Genomic DNA, 23,692 nt, shown 5'->3' with positions numbered 1-23,692 from the left:
TCCTTGAGCCTAGCATGGTTCCAAGCCTGACCACAATTGTACTCATGGGAGAAGCGATGTCTCGAAAAAATCTGGAGACATGGTCCCAGATTAATCTGATTAATGGATATGGCCCGAGTGAGTGCTCTGTTGCCGCCGTAATTCATTCTCGGATGACCGCGAACGATGATCCTAAGAACATCGGGTACCCGATAAGTTGCCGAGCATGGGTTGTGAACCCTGAAAATTATCACCAACGTAAGTGTGCTAGAACTACAGGGGCTAATTCCCATAACTAACAATTTCTCGTAGTATTGCCCATTGGATGTGTTGGAGAGCTCTTGATCGAGGGCCATATCATCGCTCGTGGATATTTGAACGATGAAAAGAGAACTTCCCAGGCTTTCATTCACGATCCCAAGTGGTCCAGGGATCACCAATTCCGCGGATATCTCACTGGTGACCTTGTAGTGCAGAATCTAGACGGTAGTTTTAACTATGTGGGACGAAAAGATAACCAGGTGGCAAGTTACATTCAAAGCAGTCTACTAGCGAATGACATATTGACCCACCCCTTAGAAATACCACGGACAACGCATTGAATTACTGGATATCGAACACAACATTAACATAGATCCTGCCATCAGGCATGTACTTGTCATGCTTCCCAAAAGTGGGTATTGTGAAGGACGCCTTGTCTCTGTCCTCTCTCTTGCTCAACTCTCAGCGCAAGGCATTCCGCTGGCTCTTTTAGAAGGCTCAGATAAGGCTGTGCAAGACTCTGAGATCGAGAATATCCGAGCTCGACTTTACAAACGACTTCCGGAATATATGGTCCCATCGGTCTGGATCGCCGTGGATGCGTTACCTCTGCTCCCATCTGGGAAACTCGACCGGAAGAAGGTTACACAATGGTTGGCTGATATGACACCTGAACTCTACCAGAGGGCAATACCCGCGTTCCATCAATCTTTTTCCCAACACGAGCCTGCCACCAACGTCGAGAGAATATTGAGATTTACATGGTCACATGTTCTTAACCTCCCAGAGAAGCAAATCACGATAGGCCGATCTTGGATCTCTCTGGGTGGGGACTCGATATCTGCAATGCAGGTCATGGCACAGTGCCGAAAGCGAGGCCTTGGTCTGGTGAGTATGAAAACACCAAATAACTCAGGAGACGTGCTAACTACCTTTAAGGCAGTTCAGGATATCCTGCGTTGCAAGTCAATCTCACAGCTCGCCTCGACTGTCAAGAAATTTGAGAGTTCATCTGACGACTTAGCCGAGGATCTCGACATCCCGTTCAAGCTCTCACCTATACAATCATTGTGGTTCGAGCTTCCCAACCAAGGACATGGCCACTTTAATCAATCCTTCTATTTAAAAATCAATTCGAGGACTACCGAAGAGGATTTTCGAACGGCTATTGAGAAGCTTGTGATTCGTCACTCCATGCTTCGAGCGCGTTTTCAATTATCAAATGTCAATGGCTGGCAACAATGTGTCACCGACGATATTCAAGGCTCATTCCGATTTCGGCATCATGTGGTGTCCACGAAAAGCGAGATAGATGACGGAATAGAGGACTCGCAGAAATGTCTCAATCCCGAACGAGGACCACTTTTCGCCGCCGATCTCTTCGACTTCGGTGATGAGCAGCACACCTTTCTCGTTGCAAATCATCTTGTGATAGATCTGGTCTCGTGGAGATTATTACTGGAGGAACTGGAGGACATCCTACGAGGTGATAGTCTTCTTCCCCAAACCATTCCATTCCAGAAATGGTGCCGGCTCCAAGAGGATCAAGCTGACACACTCCATCTCAAACGGTTGCTACCCTCTGATTCTGCTGAGATACCTTCTTTGGACCTCACCTATTGGGGAATCGAGTCTACCGATAACACATATGGGAATTCTGGGCACGAGAGCTTTGAGCTAGACACAGAACTTACCTCAATGTTTCTGAATGAGTGTCACAACTCACTTCGGACAGAGCCTGTAGAAGTCCTGTTAGCTGCATTAATTCATGCTTGGCCAAAAGCCTTCAACGATCGTCCAATTCCCGCTATATTCAACGAAGGACACGGACGCGAACCGTGGAACTCGGACATTGACGTCTCCCGCACTATTGGGTGGTTCACCACTGGTAGATATTGCCTAATATTTTGGATTTGGAAAACAATCGCTGATAAAGGAACATAGTGTATCCCATCTTTGTTCAGCCCCACGAAAACCCCATCGGGACCGTTCGCCGTGTCAAAGACTTCCGCAGGCAGATCCCAGCGAATGGTCGGCCGTACTTCGCTCGCAGATGCCTCACACCTGAGGGCCAGGAGTATTTCAAAAATCATTGGCCCATGGAAATCTCTTTTAACTACCTCGGCCAATATCAGGTATGCTACTGCAGAAAATGCACAGTCTATTTGCCCTCTATCTTCAAAAACTTGCCTTCCAATTTAGCAAGCTCCTGCCCCCTCCCGAATATACTCAAGCCTGGCCTGTTAGTGCAGAGCCTACTACGTGCTCCGATCCACCTTTCACAATTCAATATTCAAATTTCTCCACAGCTATGTGGAAACAATACTAGTGTTACTAACGCCACATTTAGCAACTTGAGCGATCTGATGCTCTCCTTCAACCTCTAGAGAGCATGGCCGGAGAGACTCGGGAGGCTGGAGGAACAGCTGACGTTGGACATCATGCACCCCGATTCGGCCTTTTCGAAATATCGGCCATCATTTTTAAGGGTCGCCTCCGCTTCGCGTTCACATTCAACCGCCACATGCGCCACCAGGAGTGCATCCGGCAATGGATATCCAGCTCTCGCGAAGTCTTGAAGCACATGACTGAAAATCTGGCCTTGATACCTCCGGAACCGACCTTAAGTGACTTTCCCCTGCTCTCTTTGACGGAGGATCGTTTCCAATCGATGCTTCGCCGGCTTGCAAATCTTGGTATTTTTGAGACAGACATCGAAGAAGTCTATCCTTGCTCTAGCATGCAGGAAGGCATACTCCTCTCCCAGACCAAGGATGCTGGATTCTATGCTGCCGTAACTACCTATGAGGTTACGTTATCGCATGCTGTACCAGAGCGGCAGCGACTGGCTGATGCTTGGAAGAAAGTCGCTCAACGGCACTCATCGCTTCGCACAATATTTCTTGAAAATGTCTCACCCGAAGATGGCTTATACGCCCAGGTTGTGCTCAAGAGAGCTAATCCAAACGTTATTCAATTTGATTGCGATGACGAGGAACATGCCATGCAAATACTGGAGAGGCAATGCTTGGTCAGCTATGATAACAGACGGAGCCCACCACATCGCTTCACTCTCTGCAGCACAACTACAGGGAGGCTCTTCTGCTGCCTCGAAATCAGCCATGCCATTATGGACGGTCACTCAATGGGCCTACTATTCCACGATCTTCGTGCCGCCTACAATGGCTCTCTTAGTGAAGACGGTCCACTATACAGCAATTATATTGCATATTTGATGGAACAGCCTGTAAATCCTAGTCTCGAATACTGGCGATCCTATCTCAGCGGTAGCGAAATCTGTTCATTCCCGGTCCTCAATGACGGTGTCTCGGCGGAAAGAAAGCTACTCTCAACCCGATTAGACTTTGGCAGCCTCAACATTCTAGATCTCCAGAATTTCTGCCACACTCACAGTATCACCCTATCAAATATTTTCCACGCCGCCTGGGGTCTTACGTTGAGTTCCTATGTAGGATCTACCGACGTCACGTTCGGATATCTCACCTCTGCAAGAGACGCAGAAGACATTCCTGGAGTAGAAGACATTGTCGGCCCTTTGATCAATACCCTCGTCTGCCGTGTGAACTTTTCAAATGGCCCACATTGCCTTTTGGACGTTCTTTGCGATGTTCAACGAGACTACCTGAATAGTCTTCCACATCGACATACTTCTCTGGCAGAAGTCCAGCACACTATGCAGCTATCAGGCGCTTCTCTATTCAACACTGCCTTGTCATATCGAAGAATTTCTTCAAATTATGATGCTGAGGGCGCAGGCCTCCGGCTCATAGAGGTTGTACCTTTGCAGGATCCTACAGAATATCCTGTTTCACTAAACATCGAAGTCACTGAAGAAGTTACTATAGCCGACCTCGACTACTGGACAGACCATCTTTCCGAGGGCCAGGCAGCAAATGTTGCAAGCACTTTTGTTCGGGCATTGGAAATCATCGTTTTCCACGCTAACGAGGATCTCTCTTCCCTAGACTATTTAAGTACTAAGCACTGGCAACAGATTCTCAATTGGAATATCTTGCCTCAAACTCTGGACGAATGTGTACATCACAGGTTCGACTCCCAAGTTCAGGCGTTTCCTGGTGCGCTTGCTATTCGAGGGTTCGACGGCGATTACACTTACGCTGAGCTAAACTCGGCTGCTGATCGCCTCGCACACTATCTCGTTGAGCTTGGCGTCGAGCCCGAGGTCTTTGTACCTACCTGCTTCGACAAGAGCTCCTTCGCGGTGATCGCTATGCTGGCAGTTCTCAAGGCTGGGGGTGCAGCTGTCCCTCTTGATGCTAATCACCCGAAGCCCGCTTTAGAATCTCGCATCGAAGATACTCGAGCACAAGTAGTTTTGACGTCGGCTGCTCGCTCGGAGCTTTTCGAAGATATAGTTCCCAACGTTGTTATTGTAGATTCGATTCTTCTAGATGATTTGCCGCACGAGAATGGGCCGGCTTGCACATCAGTCGAACCGCAAAATCCAGCATTTGTCATCTTCACGAGCGGTAGTACTGGGAGGCCAAAGGGTGTCGTTCTGGAGCACGCAGCAATGGTAACAAGCGCCAATGCTCACGGCACCAATCTTGGTATAGGGCCAGGCTCGCGATTCCTCCAGTTTGCCAGTTACACATTCGACAACTCCCTTGAAGAGATGTTCACTACTCTTCAGAGAGGCGGCTGCGTCTGCGTGCCTTCTGAAGAACAACGGATGAACGATCTCCCTAATGCTATTGCTGAGTTGGATGCGAACTTTATGGATTTAACACCAACTGTGGCCGCTTTACTGAACCCAGAAGACGTACCAACCATTACGGGTATGGCCCTCGGTGGCGAAGCTCTGACAAAAGCTGTTGTTGACCAGTGGAGTAATCATGTGCATCTTCATGGGCAATATGGACCAAGTGAAGCATCCATAAACTCGGCGTGGAAAGACTTCAAGCATGGTGGTGAACCTACCAATATCGGTCGGGCCATCGGAAGCGTGTCCTGGGTAGTGCACCCAGAGAATAGGAATCGACTCGTGCCTATCGGGTGCAAAGGAGAACTCCTAATCGAAGGGCCTATCCTTAGTCGTGGCTATCTGAATGATCCAGAAAAGACTGCTGCTGCATTCATTGAAGATCCCGAGTGGACTCTAGCTGGAGGCATTTCAGGGCGCAGATTCTATTGTACTGGTGACCTAGTATATTACACGTCGACAGGAGAGATGATGTACCTAGGAAGGAAGGACAGCCAAGTGAAGTTGAATGGTCAGCGCGTCGAGCTTGGTGAGATTGAGCACCATCTCAAGCTCAACCTACCCGCTGAAGCACAGTCAGCGGTCGAACTAGTCGCATTTTCAAGTCCTACGCCCTTTAAGGCGCTTGCAGGCTTCCTCTGTCTTGCCGAAGAGTCCTCCAACCCTGTCAACGATACGAAGGCCAATATAGGGCCTATGACTGACTCCGTACTGGAAATTGCGAAAGAACTTGAGGGGGCCTTATCGAGCACCCTCCCTGCGTATTACGTTCCGTCAATTTTCGTTCCGGTAACCAGCATGCCCATGACTACGTCTGGGAAGCTGGACAGAAAAGCGCTTCGACTGCTTATCCAGTCGGTCAGTGAAGATGAGCTTCTCACTTACAGGCTGGCAGGAAGGAGCGGTCGAGCCCCATCCGGTCATGTGGAGAGCGCGCTTGCAAGACTCTGGGAGACCATTCTGAATCTGAAGCCCGATTCTGTTGGCGTGGAAGATTCCTTCTTCCGGCGCGGGGGCGACTCAATTGGGGCCATGCGCCTAGTCGCAGCAAGCCGCCAGGAGGGTTTTGCGCTAAATGTTGCAAGCATTTTCGCTCAGCCAAAGCTTGTGGACATGGCACGGACTGCCGTGGTTCTTTCATCGGATGCGCTGTCGGCGGAACCAGGGGACGCTGTGCCGTTCGAGCTTCTTCCCAAACACTCACGCCGAAGCATCCTTGACTTTGCTGCGGCCGAATGCGGAGTGTTTCCTGACTCGGTCGAGGACGTCTATCCTTGCAGTCGATTGCAAGAAGGTCTCATCGCGCTTTCGACAAAGGAACCAGGCTCGTATGTGGCAGAAACCGTGTATCGCCTGCCGGCAGATATTGACATCAACCGTTTCCGGCATGCATGGAATCGAGTCGCAGCGACTGAGGCTATACTCAGAACTCGTATCATCTTCACGGGCGACCATGGCTTTTTACAGGTGGTCGTTCGTGATAGTATCGTCTGGCACGAGATCGCTGACTTACAAGACATCAAGGAAATCGATCGTCAACTCCCAGTAAAGCAGGGTGGTCCGTTGACCCGTTACACTATTGCTGGTGAAGGAACCTCATCCCCATTCTTCATCTGGGCTGCTCACCACAGTGTTTACGACGGCTGGTCATTTCCAGCGTTACTACACAAGGTGGAAAGTTGCTACCACCAGACAGCGCTTCACCCGCTGGTTTCTATTCCGTATTCACGATTCATCAAATATATTTCTTCTATCGATGAGAAGCAGTCTGATGACTTCTGGCTCTCTACTTTCGAGGGTATTTCTGCTCCCCAATTTCCACAGCTTCCAGATCCAGACTATCAAGTTCAGGCTTCGAGTCAGCTCGTGCATCATATTCCCATCACTCGAAAATCTAGGATAGAAGTCACGATGCCCTCAATTATTAGGGCAGCGTGGGGTTTGCTGCTGGCCACATACTCTGGTTCTGACGATGTGGTTTGGGGAGAAACAAACAGTGGTCGCGATGTTCCCGTTCCTGGAGTTGAAGACATTATCGGAGCTACAATTACGACCTCACCGATGCGCCTGAAGCTGGATCGCCAAGTAACCATCTCACAATATTTGGAGGCTGTTCAACGCCAGTCTTCAGCTGCCTTGCCGTTCCAATTCGCCGGCCTCCAACACATTCGCAAACTCAGCTCCGACACCGCCGTAGCATGCGATTTCCAAAGCCTCCTCGCCATCGTGGCCAGCGATAGTATGAAAGACCCCGAAGGTGGTCTTTGGGATCTTCAAAGCACTGGAACTATTGGCACCAACTTCTTCAACTATGCTCTCATATTCAATTGTACCGTAAAGCGGGAGGGTGTCGATATCGAAACTCATTACGATGAAAGGGTTATCCAAACGTGGCTAGTTCAACGCCTTCTTCAGCAATTCAGGTTCTTGCTAGAGCGTTTCAACTCCGTTGACGCAGCGCCGCAAACTCTAGCCGACTTCGACCTCCTAAATCCTTCAGATCATGACGAGATAATGGCATGGAACAGGAGACCTGTAAACACCATCAATCAATGTGTTCACAACATGATATTCCAGGACCAAGTTATTCTACACCCCTCGGCAATAGCTCTCGAGGCGTGGGATACCGCACCCATGACCTACAAAGAGCTGGATGAGCGCGCAACTAGACTTGCTTCCAAATTGATGTCCTTGGGTATCAAAAAAGCCTCGTACGTTCCAATATGTTTTGAAAAATCTGGCTGGACAGTGGTAGCGATGCTAGCGATCATGAAAGCTGGAGCGGCTTTCGTTCCCCTCGATTTCGAATCGCCTTTACTTCGACTCCGAGAGATTGTACAGAACGTCGAAGCGAAATTGATTCTTTGCGCCCCACAGTACGAAGAATTATGCCAATTGATTCCCTGCAAAGCCCTTCGGGTAGATCGAGATGCAACCGAACGACACTCCGGCCGACTCTACACTCTCCCGTACGTTCAAAGTAATACGCCAGCGTATGTTATATTTACTTCCGGTTCTACTGGAAAGCCGAAGGGAGCGGTTATAAGTCACTCCTCGTTCGTATCTAGCTCGACAGCCTTCGCCCCAGCTATGGGGATCTCGAACACGTCTCGGGTTCTCCAGTTTGCCTCCTACACTTTCGACGCCTGCTTGATTGAGATTCTCAGCACTTTGATGCTTGGTGGTTGCGTCTGTGTGCCTGACCAAGCTTCTCGAACGAACGATCTCGCCGGCGTGATCAACAAGTTTAATGTTAATTGGGCTACGCTTACCCCGTCTGTGGTTCGGACAATCCAACCCTTTCAAGTACCACTACTGAAGACCCTAGTCCTAGTTGGAGAGGCTATGTCGCAACAAGACCTAATCACTTGGGCGGATCGAGTCGTGCTAGGCAACGGGTGAGTGTTGGAAGCTCAGTAAATGATTGTCTTCGTAACTAATCTGCTGTGAAGGTATGGCCCTACTGAAGCTAGTTGTATAACCACGGTTAATATCATGACACCCAATACGGAGCCAAATAATCTTGGGAAAGCTGTGACTGCAAGAGGCTGGATTGTCTCGAAAGATAATCACCACATCCTAGCCCCTTTCGGTGCAGTTGGTGAGCTTTTGCTTGAAGGAGGGGGCGTAGGTACTGGATATTTGAACAATCCTGAAAAGACAGCCGAAGCCTTCATCAGCAATGTGAAATGGGCTTTCGGTGATGAAGACCAAGAGGGAGGAGTTAAAAGAAGACTCTACAAAACTGGCGATCTAGTCAGATACAATAAAGATGGCACAATGATGGTAGGTTCAGTATTACATTGATTGGCGTGCACATGCTAAGTTGTTCCAGTATCTTGGACGGAAGGACAGCCAGACAAAGGTCCGAGGCCAGAGGCTCGAACTATCGGAAGTGGAGCATCACCTCATCGAAGATTCTCTGGTTCAGAATGCGCTTGCGTCTGTCCCAACTATTGGACCTTGCGCAAAGCGGCTCGTCGGCGTTGTGGTTTTACAGGAAACTGTGAAGCCTGTTCGTGTCATGGGTAAGTCTGACTGTTTCCAGTTATTACAGCATGCCAGGACATATCCCGCAACTCGAACAGGGAGTAATCCATCTATTGAGTCCACTACTAGGGCTGGCAAGAAGTTTAACAGCATACAAGCATATGTCATATGTTACCCATATCAGGTTCATAAATCGCTAATAAGGTTCCTCCAGACCATCCTACCCTAGAAATCCTTCCTCCGGAACTCTCAACACTTAATATCGCCACTATTCGGGACCACATTTGCGAACGCCTCCCGGCATATATGATTCCCTCTCTCTGGGTTGCTGTCTCCAGATTCCCCTTGATGCCTTCAGGGAAGATGGATAGACGGCGCGTACTCCAGTGGCTTGAACAAATGGATAACAAGACATATCGTACCATATCCACTGTCGGTTTAAGAAAGCCCAGGGACCAAACAACCTCCATTGAATTCAAGCTCCAAGCTATTTTTGCGAACGCTCTGAATTTATCGCCGGAAGACATCGGCCTCAACCAGTCCTTTTTGCATCTTGGAGGCGACTCCATTGCCGCCATGCAAGTCTCTTCCCAGTGTCGCGGGCAGGGTCTTGCAATCAGCGTCCAGGATATTATTCGTTCCAAGTCAATTGGCGAACTTGCGTCTAAAGTGTTGCTTACTAGTGAGAGCGTGGTGGGCACACCTAAGGATGTGGTATTTAATCTTCCTTTCAACCTGACGCCTATTCAAAGAGTGTTCTTCGACTCAGTGGGCCAAACTTACAACCACTTCAATCAAAGTGTGGTTTTCCGCATCTCTCGGCGCTTTGATCTCCATGAAATTGAAACTGCTATCACCTCCTTGGTGGCTATACATCCCATGCTTAGAGGGCGTTTCTTTACAGATGAGTCGAAGGCCTGGCGGCAGCGCATCGAGAGTGATACGAAGAATTCTTTCAGACTAAGACATCATCGCATACCCACCTCCACCGGCACCGGCACCGCCCTACAACCCGTGCTAGACGAGAGCCAGGCTACGTTAGATGTTACCAACGGCCCTACCTTTTCAGTTGACCTTTTCGAAATTGGTGATACTTTCTCTCAGGCCATCGCACTTGTTGCGCACCACCTTATCATTGATGTCGTCTCCTGGGGAATCGTTCTGGAGGACCTCCAAAATCTACTGAATGGTGTTTCTCCACCACCTCAAAGTCTTCCATTTCATACCTGGGCGCAACAACAAGGAGAACAAGCTAAGCAAGAGACGGCACTAAAAGTATTTCCCATCTCCGGTGTTCCGCTTGCTAACTTGGAATACTGGGGAATGGATGATAAAGCCAACATAAACTCAGATGTCATCACAGAAGACATTGAACTCAGCCCAAAGTATTCAATGTTACTTTTAGGGGTTCACGATGCACTTGCAATGGAGCCTTTGGATGTATTCATTGCCGCATTGCTCGAGTCCTTCCGGATGGTCTTTACTGATAGATATACTGTGGTAATTCACAACGAAGGGCACGGTCGCGAACCCATTGATACTAATCATGATCTTTCTCGAACTGTAGGCTGGTTTACAACCCTGACGCCAATTCATATGCCAGTAGCACCTGAGGAGCCCACCGACATCGTCAGCACTATTCAATGGGTGAAAGATCTTCGCGAGAGGATTCCGGACAAGGGTCGGCCATATTTCGCATATCGAGTCTTAGCTGAAGAAGGCCAAGAAAGATTTGCGGGACACTGGCCAGCTGAAGTGACTTTTAATTATCTTGGGAGGATGAAGAACCTTGAACGCAAGGATGCATTACTTCAGAAGATGGATGGAATTTCAACAACTGATGTGGGGCCAGACGTGCCTCGTTTCTCTCTGTTTGAGATCACAGCAACAGTTGCATCGGGTACTCTCAAGCTATCTTTCGGATTTAACAGACACATGAAGCGACAGTCCGAGATCAAACGCTGGATATCCCAATGCCACCAGATGCTCGTCGATGCTGTTGATCAGCTTCTCCAACTTCGGCCAGAACCCAGCCTCGGCCACTTCAGGCTCTTGCCGCTCTCATATAACGGCATGTCTAAATTATCGGCAGTGCTGCCATCTGGAATATCTTTAGATGAGATTGAGGATATCTATCCTGCTTCTCCAATGCAACAAGGCATTCTTCTATCTCAATTGAAGCACCCCGAAATGTATGCATATCATTGCATCTTCGAAGTCAAAGCAACGGACCTAAGCCAGCAGGTAGATCCTAGACAACTTGAAGATGCGTGGCAGGCCGTTGTTCATCGACATCCAGCATTGCGAACTGTATTCATCGAAAGCCTCTCTAAAACCGGCCTTGTAGACCAAATCGTATTCAAGGACCAGTCAGGAAGGGTCTCATGGCTTCTGGATTATGAGGATGCTGACGCTGCTCAACTGTTAAGGACTCAACTTGCCGTCGACTACCGAGAATTCCGACCACCTCACTACCTGACAATCTGCAAAACAAAGCAAGACAAAGTGTGGGTCAAGCTAGAAATGAGCCACGCGATTTGTGACGGAAGTTCCATTCCAAACATATTATGCGACCTGGCTCGTGCATATGATGGCACCCTATCTCGGTCTGATTCCGGCCCTCTGTATAGCAACTTCATCTCGCATATCCTCTCCAGCTCGAGAGATGCCGATATTAACTACTGGAAGGCGTACTTATCGGGGGTTGAGCCTTGCAACTTCCCCACACTAACAGATGGCAAGCCCAAACCACACGAGCTCGGATCCTTTGAAGTTCACATCACCGATACTGCTAGTGTTCAGGCATTTTGCAAACAGCAAGGCGTCACATTATCTAATGTACTTCAGCTTAGTTGGGCTCTTCTTCTTCACTGCTATATCGGTGCTTCAGATGTCTCTTTTGGAGTCGTGGCGTCAGGTCGTGACATCGCCGTCAGCAATATCGAAGAGGCCGTGGGTTGTTTCGTGAACATGCTCATCTGCCGCCTTAACTTCACGGATGACACTCGGGTTTCTCAGCTCCTGGAACAACTTCAGACTGATTCAGTCAATGCAATGGCGCATCAAAGCTGCTCCTTGGCGGATGTTCAACATAAACTCCAACTACCATCACTCTTCAACACGGTGTTCACTTTTCAGAGGCGACAGCTATCACGAGATCCTGAGAAAATGTCACTTGTATATGAAAATGTTGAAGCCGCAGACCCAGGCGAATATCACATTACTGTTAACGCTGATGTCTCCGAGGAAAGAACTAGCATTGACTTCGGCTTCTGGAAAGACAAGATTTGCCCAGCCCAAGCTGAAAATATGGTCAAAGCATTTGAGAAAATTTTTACGATTATCGTGGGCTGTGGACACAAAGACATCGCCGTTGGGGACTTGGATTTCTCCACGCCTGAGAGTATGAACCAGATTATGTCATGGAACTCCGAACTTCCAACTCCAGTCCGCCGCTGTGTGCATGATCTAATCCAAGAACAAGCGTTACTGAAACCTCGCTCGTCAAATGCAGTGGAAGGTTGGGACGGGACTTTCACGTATCATGAGTTCGACGAAGTTACGACTCGCGTGGCAATTCACCTCAATGCTCTTGGGATTTCGGCAGAGACATTTGTCCCAATCCTCTTCGAGAAATCTTCTTGGGCCATCATCGCCATGATCAGCATCCTGAAAGCTGGGGGGGCCTATGTCCCATTAGATCCGAAACATCCACCAAACCGCCTAAGGCAACTTATTAGGGATGTTAGTGCGCAGATTGTCTTATGTTCCCGAAACTACGCCCCTAAGTCGAGCGAGATTGCAACAAATTCGGTCATCATTGACCAACGAGCAGTTGAAAGATTACCTGCAGCAAGAGGACCAAAGCCAAAATCGAATATTACACCAGATAATGCAGCCTATTGCTTGTTTACGTCGGGAACTACAGGAGTACCGAAAGGCACCATTATCACGCATCAGTCTTTCTGCACAAGCGCATACGCATTTACTCAACTCGTGCATATTGACTCGTACTCTCGCACTTTCCAATTCGCTAGTTACACATTTGACGCAAGCTGCGCAGAAATCCTTGCTGCTCTCACTGTTGGCGCTACAGTTTGCGTTCCCAGCGAGGACGATAGGATGAATGATTTAGCTGGCGCTATTCACAGGATGAACGCTACATGGTGTTTCTTAACCCCTTCAGTGCTCGGCACGATGAAGCCCGAGCGAGTGCCTTCTCTGAAGACTCTCGTTGTTGGCGGTGAACTTGTCCCAGACTCGGTAATCACAAAATGGGGCAAGACCACATGTTTCATCGAAGGTAGATACTCTTCTATTATGGTAAATCGGCTGCTAACATGATACTAGCCTACGGACCATCTGAGACTACGGTTTTCGCAACCTTCAGCTCTAAGTCGACGCCCAATAAAGAGATTATTGATACTAATGGTAAAAATATCGGTACTCCATCCGGATGTCGCCTGTGGGTTGTCCATCCTCGAAATCACAACAAACTCATGCCGATTGGCAGCGTCGGTGAATTGGTCATTGAAGGTCACACCGCTGCTCGTGGGTATCTTAGTGATGACACAAAGACAGCCAGTGTCTTTATCAAAAACCCCGCTTGGGCAGCTACCCTTTCTCCACATGACGGTCCATTCGAAACAGCCAAAATGTACAAATCTGGAGATCTAGTACGATACAATTCGGATGGTTCTATTAACTTCATCGGTCGAAAAGACACTCAGATTAAACTCAACGGCCAACGAATCGAGCTCGGCGAAATTGAGTTCCAAGTCAAGAGTAAACTTCCAGAAGGTATTCAGTCTGCGGTGGAGCTTGTCGCTCCAGCAAGCCGAAATTCCAGCAAAGCTCTAGCTATCTTCTTCTCTTTAGAAGGCAATCGACAAAGAGGTTATACAGATGGTATCCAACCTGTGTCCTTTGAGCTTCCAGCCGCTGATGAACTCCTGCTTCCTATGAGCGATGATTCGCGAGATCTCTGCAAAATGCTAGAGAATTCTCTCGCTAGCGTACTACCATCGTATATGATACCGTCGATTTTCCTACCAATCGCAAAAATGCCATGGTCCACATCCAGTAAGCTGGATCGTGCTAGGCTCCGAAATCTCGTTCAGAATCTTTCAAAGGATGCTTTGGCACCATATCGACTCACTAACTCTGCTTATAAAAAGAAACCTAGGACAGAACTGGAGAGGAAGTTGCAAAAGCTGGTGAGCTCGGTGTTGAACTTACCAGTCGCATCTGTGGGCATCGACGACAACTTTATCGTAAGCTACAAGATTCTTCTTCTTTGATAAAAGCTAATGATTATCAGCGGCTGGGCGGTGACTCTATAGCTGCAATGCAACTCGCCTCAGCAGCACAAGCAGATAATATAGACATATCAGTCATCGATATCTTCAAGCACCCGAAATTGTCCGACCTCGCTGCTGGATGTAAACTCGCTAAGAAAGGCGCAGATACTACACTAAGAATCGAGCCGTTCCAGCTTCTCAAAGGTCCTTTCAATTCTTCAATTCTAGACGAGCTTTCTGAGCAGTGCTGTGTGTCCAGTATCAAGATTCACGATGCATATCCTGTTACTCCACTACAAGAAGCATTCGTTACCCTATCTACCAAGCAGCCTGGTGCCTACGTCGCTCAACACATCCTAGCACTATCCGCAGCCGTGGAACTTAGGAAACTTAAAGCGGCGTGGGAGAAGGCCGTGCAGGAAATTGATCTTCTTCGGACTCGAATTGTACAGACCAAGTCCGGTGCTTTAATTCAAACTGTGCTCGTCGAGGATCCCATTCGCTGGCTTGAAGCCTCTACACTTGAAGAGGCGCAAGGTGTGGTAACCCAGATTCCGTCACAACTCGGCGGGCAGCTTTCAGCTTACACCATCATTCACACCGAGTGGAATGAGCGCTACTTCGTCTGGACCCTTCACCATGCACTTTACGATGGCTGGTCGATACCATCCATGCTTCACCGGGTAGAGCAAATCTACCATGATGGCTTTTCTACCGTACCAAGGACTCCATATACCAAATTCATGAGATACCTCATGGACGCAAGTCGTGATGACTCGAGACGATTCTGGAAGGACCATTTGGCAGGCGCAGCCCCATATCAATTTCCACAGCAGCCTCACTCTGTCATAGATCAGTCCCCAAATGGTCAGGTCTGGAGCCATATCGCCCACATTCCGTCCAATTGCCATAGCGATATCACTCTGCCGACAGTCATTCGAGCTGCGTGGGCACTCCTCATTTCCGCCTACACCGGTACGGGTGATGTCGTTTTCGGCGAGACTCTTACAGGGAGAGACATTGAAGTGCCAGGAATCACTGAGGTCTGTGGTCCCACATTGACCACCGTGCCAACTAGAGTCAAAATTGATCTCCAAAGCACTGCGCTGGATCTTCTGCATAGCATCGCGAAAGTTGCCGTTGACCGAATACCCTATCAGCACACCGGCCTCGCAGAAATAAAGCAAATTGACTCCGACACGGCTGCTGGGTGTGAGTTCCAGAACTTGCTTGCGATTCAGACTAGTGGCCAGCAGCCTGCGGAGAAGATATGGAAGTTCCACAACAACGGAATTCAAGCGAACTACTTTACATATCCGCTAGTAGTTGAGTGCAAAGCAGGGCAGTCCAGCGTTGACATCACGGCTTACTACGATGAGAACGTCATATCGCAGTGGCAGGTGCAGCGCATGCTCTACCAACTTGACTCGGTCCTAAAGCAGCTCGCATCCACCAGCAGCCTTCGCGACATACGGGTCTTCAGCGAACAGGACAAGGACCTTCTACGCCAGTGGAATTCTCACGAGCCGGTAGCGGTTGACGAGACAATCCCCTCCTTGTTTTTGAAGCAAGCCTCATCGAGGCCACACGCCACCGCTGTGTCCGCCTTCGATGGAGAATTCACATACGCAGAGCTGAAGGATTTCAGCTCTAGGCTAGCTTTGCAACTTGTTAAATTGGGCGTCGGGCCTGAGACTCTAGTGCCGCTGTGCGCAGACAAGTCAAAATGGGCTGTAGTTTCCATGATAGGTATTTTGATGGCAGGTGCGGCATATGTGCCGCTGTCCCCCGACCATCCAACTTCGAGACATCACCAGATCATCCAGGACTGTGGTGCTTCAGTACTGCTATGCTCACCTTCCTACAACAGTCGTTTTGTCAGCATTATCAGCAAAGTCCTGCTCGTCGGGGAGACCTCGATTCGCCAGCTTCCCCCTCGCCACGGCGGCGTCCCATTACGAGCAAAATGTCACAACGCCTGCTATGTTTTGTACACATCTGGCAGCACGGGGGCTCCAAAGGGTGTCGTCATCGAACACCGAGCTATTGCATCCAGCTCAGCCGCTATTTGCAAAGCCCTGCAGATGAACCAGTCCTCAAGGGTCTTCCAATTTGCGTCTTTCGCCTTTGATGCATCCGTCATGGAGATTTTGACGACCTTGACCTGTGGCGCTACCATATGCATTCCTTCTGAACAGGAGCGGACTGCAGATATTACTTCCGCTATCAATAACCTGAAGGCGACGTGGACTTGTCTAACCCCCTCGGTCGCCAATGTTATCGACTGTCCAGAGTCTGTCCCCACTCTCGAGACTCTGGCTGCTGGCGCCGAAGCTATGACTCCAGAGACTATTGCGAAATGGAGCTCCGGTCTACGACTGTTTAATGCATGGGGACCGACAGAGGCTTCTGTTGTTGGGACTGCGAATGACCAGGTTACTCACAAGGATCCATCGAACATCGGTCATGTATTAGAAAGTGGGAGGGCCTGGATTGTCAACCCAGAGGACCCACACCAGCTCGCTCCACTTGGAGCTGCAGGCGAACTTTGTATCGAAGGGCCGCTGCTCGCGAGAGGTTATCTTAATAATCGCGAAAAGACTGCGGAAGCCTTTGTAGAGAATCCTTCGTTCATGAAGGAGTTCACGTCTTCAAAAACAGCAGAGTCGCGCATTTATCGGACTGGAGATATTGTCCAATACGCACCGGACGGCTCACTTCGCTACATTGGACGGAAGGATAACCAAGTCAAGCTCGCGGGCCAAAGAATGGAGCTCGGTGAGATCGAGCATCACTTGCAGGCCGATACGCATGTTCGGCAAGCTGTCGTCATTATACCGAAGTTAGGGCCAGGAAAGAGGAAGCTGACTGCGGTATTGACCATTCACCGACCAACTTCAGAGCCTGCGATTCAGGAACAATCTTGGAGTACGCCATTGAATCACCCAGATAACATCCGCCGATTGAACGAAGCGCAGAGTCGACTCTCGGATTTAGTGCCATCGTATATGGTGCCTTCCATATGGATCGCGGTTTCCAATATTCCCACTTTGGCTTCGGCCAAATTGGATCGGAAGCAAGTCGGTGCATGGCTGGAAGACATGAGTGATGAGAGCTACAGCGAAATATTAAACCAGGAAAGCGGCTATGAATCCATCATTCCAGTGACAGACACCACTAATCTCCTCCAAACCCTTTGGGCCAAGGTTCTCAGCCTTCCAATCGAACAGATCAAGTTGAACAAGTCTTGGCTATGTAAGTATTATAACCTTGCAATCACTACTTCGTATTACTAATTACTTCTCAGCGCTTGGTGGAGACTCAATAACGGCGATGCAGCTTCTAGCTCGCTGCAGAAAAGAAGGTATCAATCTCACCCTAAACCAAGTTCTTCGAAGCAAGTCAATTTCGCAGCTTGCCGAAAGTGTTGGCTACCTTCATAGCTCTGCAGATCACCCAGCCGAGCAGACGGATAAGTCATTCGATCTTTCACCCATCCAACACATGTATTTCCAATCCATTGGAGACGAAAGGAACGTGCACTTCAACCAGTCCTTTACACTTCGCCTTTCGCGCAAGTTGGACTCGGCGAGCCTTAAAATGGCATTGGGCGCCATTGTGAAATGCCACACCATGCTTCGTGCGCGTTTCTTCAAGAATGAGATTGGAATATGGCACCAAACCATTACAGCTTACTCTGAAAACGCTTACGGATTCAAATCCCACGACGTTCCATCCTTTTCCCGCATTCCCGAACTAGTCTCAAGTACACAGAAGACTATTGACATCGTAAATGGGCCAGTCTTTATTGTTGATCTCTTCAACATCCCTTCTGAAGATCAGATCCTGTTCTTAGCAGCCCATCATCTTGTCATTGATGTTGTGAGTTGGAGGACCATTATTGGGGATCTGGAAGAATGCCTCAATACGAGATCGTTTGATTCTCTTCAAAGCGCATTCTCATTCCAAGTTTGGTTGGAAAAGCAGAAAGAGGATGCTCTCCAGCGAGTACATATCGATGGCTCCCAAACTGAGCAATATTCTGTACCACCAACAGACTTGTCATACTGGGGCATGGACGAACGCCAGAATCAGTATGGCGATGTTGAGCGAGACTCTTTCTTAATGGACGAGCGCGTTTCAGCTATGGTGCTCAATGATCACGTAATCTTCCGGACTGATGCTGTTGATCTCTTCCTTGCTGCCATCATCCACTCCTTCTCTCGCATATTCATCAATCGACCGACTCCGACTGTCTTCAATGAAACGCATGGGCGCGAACCATGGGCGTCAAGCAATATCGATCTTTCCAGAACCGTCGGGTGGTTCACTACGATGTACCCTTTGCATATACCCATCCAAGAGGACGAAGATGACGTGATCCAAACCGTACGCAAGGTTAAAGACTCTCGGAGAAAGATATCTGGCAATGGCCGCCCCTACTTCGCTCATCGCTACCTTACGGAGGAGGGCACAAAGCGATACATGAACCACATGCCCATGGAATTGCTCTTTAACTATCTTGGCAAGATGCAACACCTTGAGTCTGAGGATTCGCTGTTCCAGTTCGCACAGTTCAGTGAAGACGAAGAGGCCAAGATGTCTGACTTTGGCGCCAAGACGGGACGCCCAGCGCTTCTCGAAATTTCCGCATCTGTCATCCGCGGTCAAATTCAGTTTTCGTTCATGTACAACCGTTGGATGAAGAACCAGAAAGGCATTCGTCGATGGATTGCTGAGTGCCAACGAACGCTCGAGGAGATAGTGAACAATCTCACCAGGATTGAAAATCCGCAGCCAACACTAGCAGATTTCCCATTGCTACCTCTAGAGTCGTACGACAGACTACAACGCGTCGTTCAGACCTTCCCGTCTGCTGGAATTCTTTCCTACGAGCAAGTCGAAGATATGTATCCCTGTGTAGCGATGCAAGAAGGCATGATCCTGAGCCAAATTAAAGATCCGGATTCATACCAGTCATTTTCCACTTTCGAGATCAAGTCCAAGGATGGCAGAATTGATGTGCAAAAGGTAGCTACCGCTTGGCAAAAGGTCGTCAATCGACATCCGGCTCTTCGTACAGTCTTTATCGATAGCGTCTGCCGTGGCGGCGTTTTTGACCAGCTCGTCATCAAGAACCCGGATAGCGGCATCCTCATTTACTCTTGTGACGACTCCGAATTGACAGCGAAATTGACGTCGATCAAATACAATCAGCTAAATGGCAAGAAACGGCCACGATTACCTCATCAGTTCACCATCATCCAAACAACATCCGGAAGAGTAGTCGCGAAGATGGAAATTAATCACTCTGTGATAGATGGAGGATCTCACGATGTTATCAGGCGGGATCTCGAGGCTGCGTATGAAGGTCGATTGACGGACGACGAAGGACCCCTTTACAGTGACTACATTAAATATCTTCGTAGTCTGCCGGCTGGTACGGCTGAAGCCTATTGGAAGGAGCATCTGCGTGGAGTTCAGCCTTGCTACTTCCCCATCGCACCACAGCATTCTTTTAAGCAGCGGCAGTTGCATTCGGTATTATTGGATTTTGACCGATATGCTGACTTACAAAAGCTTGGAGAGAGAAGCAGCGTTACTCTCTCGAACATCATGCTCGCCGCTTGGGCAGTAGTGCTGCGAACCTACACCGGTTCCAACGATGTATGCTACGGCTACCTGACGTCTGGCCGTAACCTTCCAATCGACAACATCCAGGACGCGGTCGGAGCTTATATCAACATGTTGGTATCTCGTATTAGTTTGTCACGGTCCCAATCTCTACTAGATGTCTTTCAGAAAGTCCAGAGTGATTTTATTGAAAGCTTGCCTTATCAACACTGCTCCTTGGCACAATTCCAGCATGATCTCGGACTTTCTGGGAAAGCTCTCTTCAACACTGCTGTTTCTATCCAAAATCATAGAGCTGCGGAATTCAGCTCCACCCGGGGATCAAACATCGAATTTGAGCATATAGATGGATTCGATGCCTCCGAATTTGTGATTACGGTGAACATAGAAGCGTGTCGTGGTGATGAGGCGGTTCTCTTTACATACTGGACGGATTCAATCTCCGACGGCGAAGCCAAAAATATCTCAACAACGATGGCGAAGATCCTACGCGAGGTTCTGAATGACGCGAACCAAACAATCTCTGAACTTGACGCAGCGATCGCGGAGAAGCCAAGGGCTGAGTTCAGACCCCCGGCCCCGAGACTAAGTAGACCACGGCTTTCATTGATCGACTCAGATCCCCCTGTGATGCTTCCAGCAATTCCTAAGATTGAAGCGCCCTCAGTATCTAAGCCCATGCCATTTAATACTCCTGATTGGAGCAGCCTTGTAAGAAAAATTGTCAGCGAAATGGTTCCTCAGATTGTCGACCAGGTTCTCTCAAAGAACAAGCTTGTTCCAGCGCCCACTGCTGCTACTGTCACGGAAATGACAAACCAGATGGCTGGTATTCTTAGCAGAAAAACATCACAGTCACTTCGCGCTAGACCAAGCCTCGAGACTGGTTCAATCCGATCTCGGCGCATGAGCGTCGCTAGTGATACTGAGAGCCGGATCAACTTTGCTGCTGATATGGTTGCTGCAGCTGGTGTTATAGCCACCGAAGCATTGAAGAGTGTGCCGCCAAATTTTGTAGAGAAGAAGTTGTTGACACTGTGGAGTGAGTTATTAGATATGGTGGAAGACTCTATTGGGAATGATGATAGTTTCTTCGTAAGTCATTCAATATAGAGTAAACGTTTAGTGCTAACAGTTTCCAGCAATTAGGCGGAGATAGTATCATCGCGATGAGGCTTGTAGGAGCCGCAAGAGAAGAGGGCTTATCTATGACGGTAGCGGATGTGTTTAAAAATCCTACATTTGCAGACATGGCCAGAGTACATTTCTCGATTCACTTCGTGTCCTATTGCTAACGAGGCTAGGTGGTTCGAGTAGCCGGTGAGGTCATTGACCAAGTGATGTCCCAAGCTGGTGGAGAACCGTCCGCTGCGAAAGATACATCTGCCGGCAATTTAAATCCGTCCCTTCAACTACCGGAACGAACTACTTCGGCATGGAAAGACTTTCAATCTCTTGTTTCTGAACAAGCCATTACTGACGACGATGAAAACGGCGGGAGGTTGCCTTCTGATAGAAAGGGTCGTGAGCAAACCGACCAAATATTAAAAAAATGGCAAGGGTTTGCTTCGAACCTTCAATCCACTGTCCCGCCGCAACGTTTGCCTAGCCAGAAACGCCAGATAGCTCGACCAGTGCAGACAGTTCAAGAAAATCCGTCGGCAAGCAAGTCGGTCTCGCTTCTTGGAGACCCAAGCGTAGATAAAATCATTTCCAAAGTCCAAGTTTTCAAAGGCGGGATATCCGATGTCCTAGCTGTCACCGACTTCCAGAGTCTCGCAATCACTGGTACGCTGCTTGAGTCTAAGTGGATGCTGAACTACTTCTACCTCGATGGCCAAGGGCCCCTAGATCTCCGAAAGTTGAAGCAGGCTGCCTTCCGTCTTGTTCAAGCGTTTGACATCCTCCGGACGGTCTTTGTGCCCTGTGGTGATCGATTCCTTCAGGTTGTGCTTCGAAAGCTCCAACCTGACTTCGTCTTCCAGGATACGGATCTTGATCTCGATACGTTCACCGAAGACTTGCGGCAGAAGGATCGTGAGCACGGCCCCCGCCTTGGTGAGACATTCGTCCAGTTCATTGTCGCTAAGCAGAAGAAAACTGAGCATAATCGCATTTTCATGCGATTGTCTCATGCACAGTATGATGGATATTGCCTACCGAAGATTCTCGGGTCTCTTCAGGATGGATACAACGGCCTTCCTATTTCGTCAGCTCCCAGCTTCGGAAACTATGTCCGGGAATCTGCCAAGACAGTTGTTGGTGCCCACGGCCATTGGAGAGAGGTTCTTCGAGGTTCCAAGATGACTGAAATTGTTCATCGCTACGGTCCGAACTATCAGCGATCTGCTGGCCGAACGGTCACCTTAAAGCAGATGCTCACAGTCCCGACTCTATCTCATATCAATATCACTATAGCTACTGTTATGAAAGCTGCCTGGGCATCAACCCTCGCTCGTATTGCCAGCTCATCCGACATTGTCTTCGGACATGTCATTTCCGGTCGCAATGGCTGTGTTCCGAACGTCGAGAGTATCATAGGTCCTTGCTTGAACATGGTACCTGTGCGAGTTGTATACCGGCCCAAATGGACGGTACTTAATCTACTTGTCTACATCCAAGATCAGCAAATCGCGAACATGCAATACGAGTCGCTAGGCTTCAGAGAAATCACGCGAAATTGTACAGATTGGCCAGATTGGACAACCTTTTCCAGTGTTCTCCAGCACAACCAGAACATTCATGAAGACGGTGCGACACTACAACTAGGTGGCATCGAATACAAGGTCGGCGCTGTTGGCTCGCAAGAAGATTTTGCCGACTTCTCCATTCTTTCAGCCTTCAAGGGCGGAGATCAGTTGGAAGTCACCCTGACGTATGCGCCCAACAGCACCATCACAGCAAGCTATGCCCAAAACGTCTTCGACATGCTCTGCGCGACGACCATCACCTTCGCTGAGGATCCATACGCCCTTCTTCCATCACCCTCGGAATTGGCCTCACAATCCTCAACAACGTTATCTTCAATAGCGCACAAGAAATCTATGGACAAGCAATCAGTGATTCTCCCCACTGACACAGGTCTCTCCAAACACGAAGTCAACATCCTTGCCACCACCCTTCGCTCGGCCTGGGAGCAAATTCTCCGCGATAATCGCGGCAGTCCGACACAAGTCGAGCTCAACTCCAACTTCTTCGAACTGGGAGGCGATATTATGGGACTAGCGCAGGTAGCTAGTATCTTGGATCAAGAGGGCCTGAGAGTCCGAGTCGAGGATCTAATCGAGAAATGTGTGTTTGTGGAGATGGTGGGGGTGCTCGCCTTAGAGAGGAGAAAGGAGGTGGAGAAGGAGAGTATGGGACCATGGGGAGAGAAGGGGCGCAAGAAGGCGGAGGGGAAGCGGGATGGGGGAAGGGTAGAGGTGGAGAGGAGAGAGGGTGGGTTGGGGAGTTTGGTTAAGAGAATGAGGTTGAAGAGAAGGGGGACATATTTGAAATAGACTGACATCATGGCGAAGATCTTGGAGGAGGAAAAGGGGCACCTTAGGCCTCATTTCTTGGATCTAGATTCTAATGTTTGGGCCGTGGCTTGGGCTTGGGAGATATTGTTTTGGTTATACTGTAGGCCCAGAGTCCGTTCGTCATTCCTTTTGTAATCACCGCAGTCAGCTGTCCAAATCCCTTGGTGGCTTGTGAGATTTTAGTTTTCGATATATTTCATGATACAGATGGTGAAGCCTCCTGTAACCCGTGGGTGATTTTCCATCTATCCTAGCGTTCCATG

At 49.0% G+C, this 23,692-nt stretch overlaps 1 protein-coding gene across 1 annotated transcript; it reads left to right on the top strand.

The window, feature by feature from the left end:
* Nucleotides 1-834: 834 nt before the first annotated feature.
* On the top strand, nucleotides 835-23,685 carry BDR25DRAFT_382432 (acetyl-CoA synthetase-like protein). Its single transcript, XM_033697775.1, has 12 exons — nucleotides 835-1,128; nucleotides 1,180-2,128; nucleotides 2,185-2,375; nucleotides 2,591-8,382; nucleotides 8,437-8,770; nucleotides 8,820-8,990; nucleotides 9,179-13,277; nucleotides 13,325-14,247; nucleotides 14,295-17,529; nucleotides 17,582-21,003; nucleotides 21,051-21,167; nucleotides 21,213-23,685. Exons 1-12 carry the CDS (start codon nucleotides 904-906, stop codon nucleotides 23,406-23,408), a joined length of 21,654 nt encoding a protein of 7,217 aa, XP_033552287.1. The 5' UTR covers nucleotides 835-903; the 3' UTR covers nucleotides 23,409-23,685.
* The last annotated feature ends 7 nt before the right edge of the window (nucleotides 23,686-23,692 follow it).

Source organism: Lindgomyces ingoldianus (assembly GCF_010093535.1).
Source record: "Lindgomyces ingoldianus strain ATCC 200398 unplaced genomic scaffold BDR25scaffold_5, whole genome shotgun sequence".
In the NCBI taxonomy this organism is placed as follows: Eukaryota; Fungi; Ascomycota; class Dothideomycetes; order Pleosporales; family Lindgomycetaceae; genus Lindgomyces; species Lindgomyces ingoldianus.
Note: the sequence above shows the minus strand (reverse complement) of the source record. Positions and strands in the feature narration are given on the sequence as shown.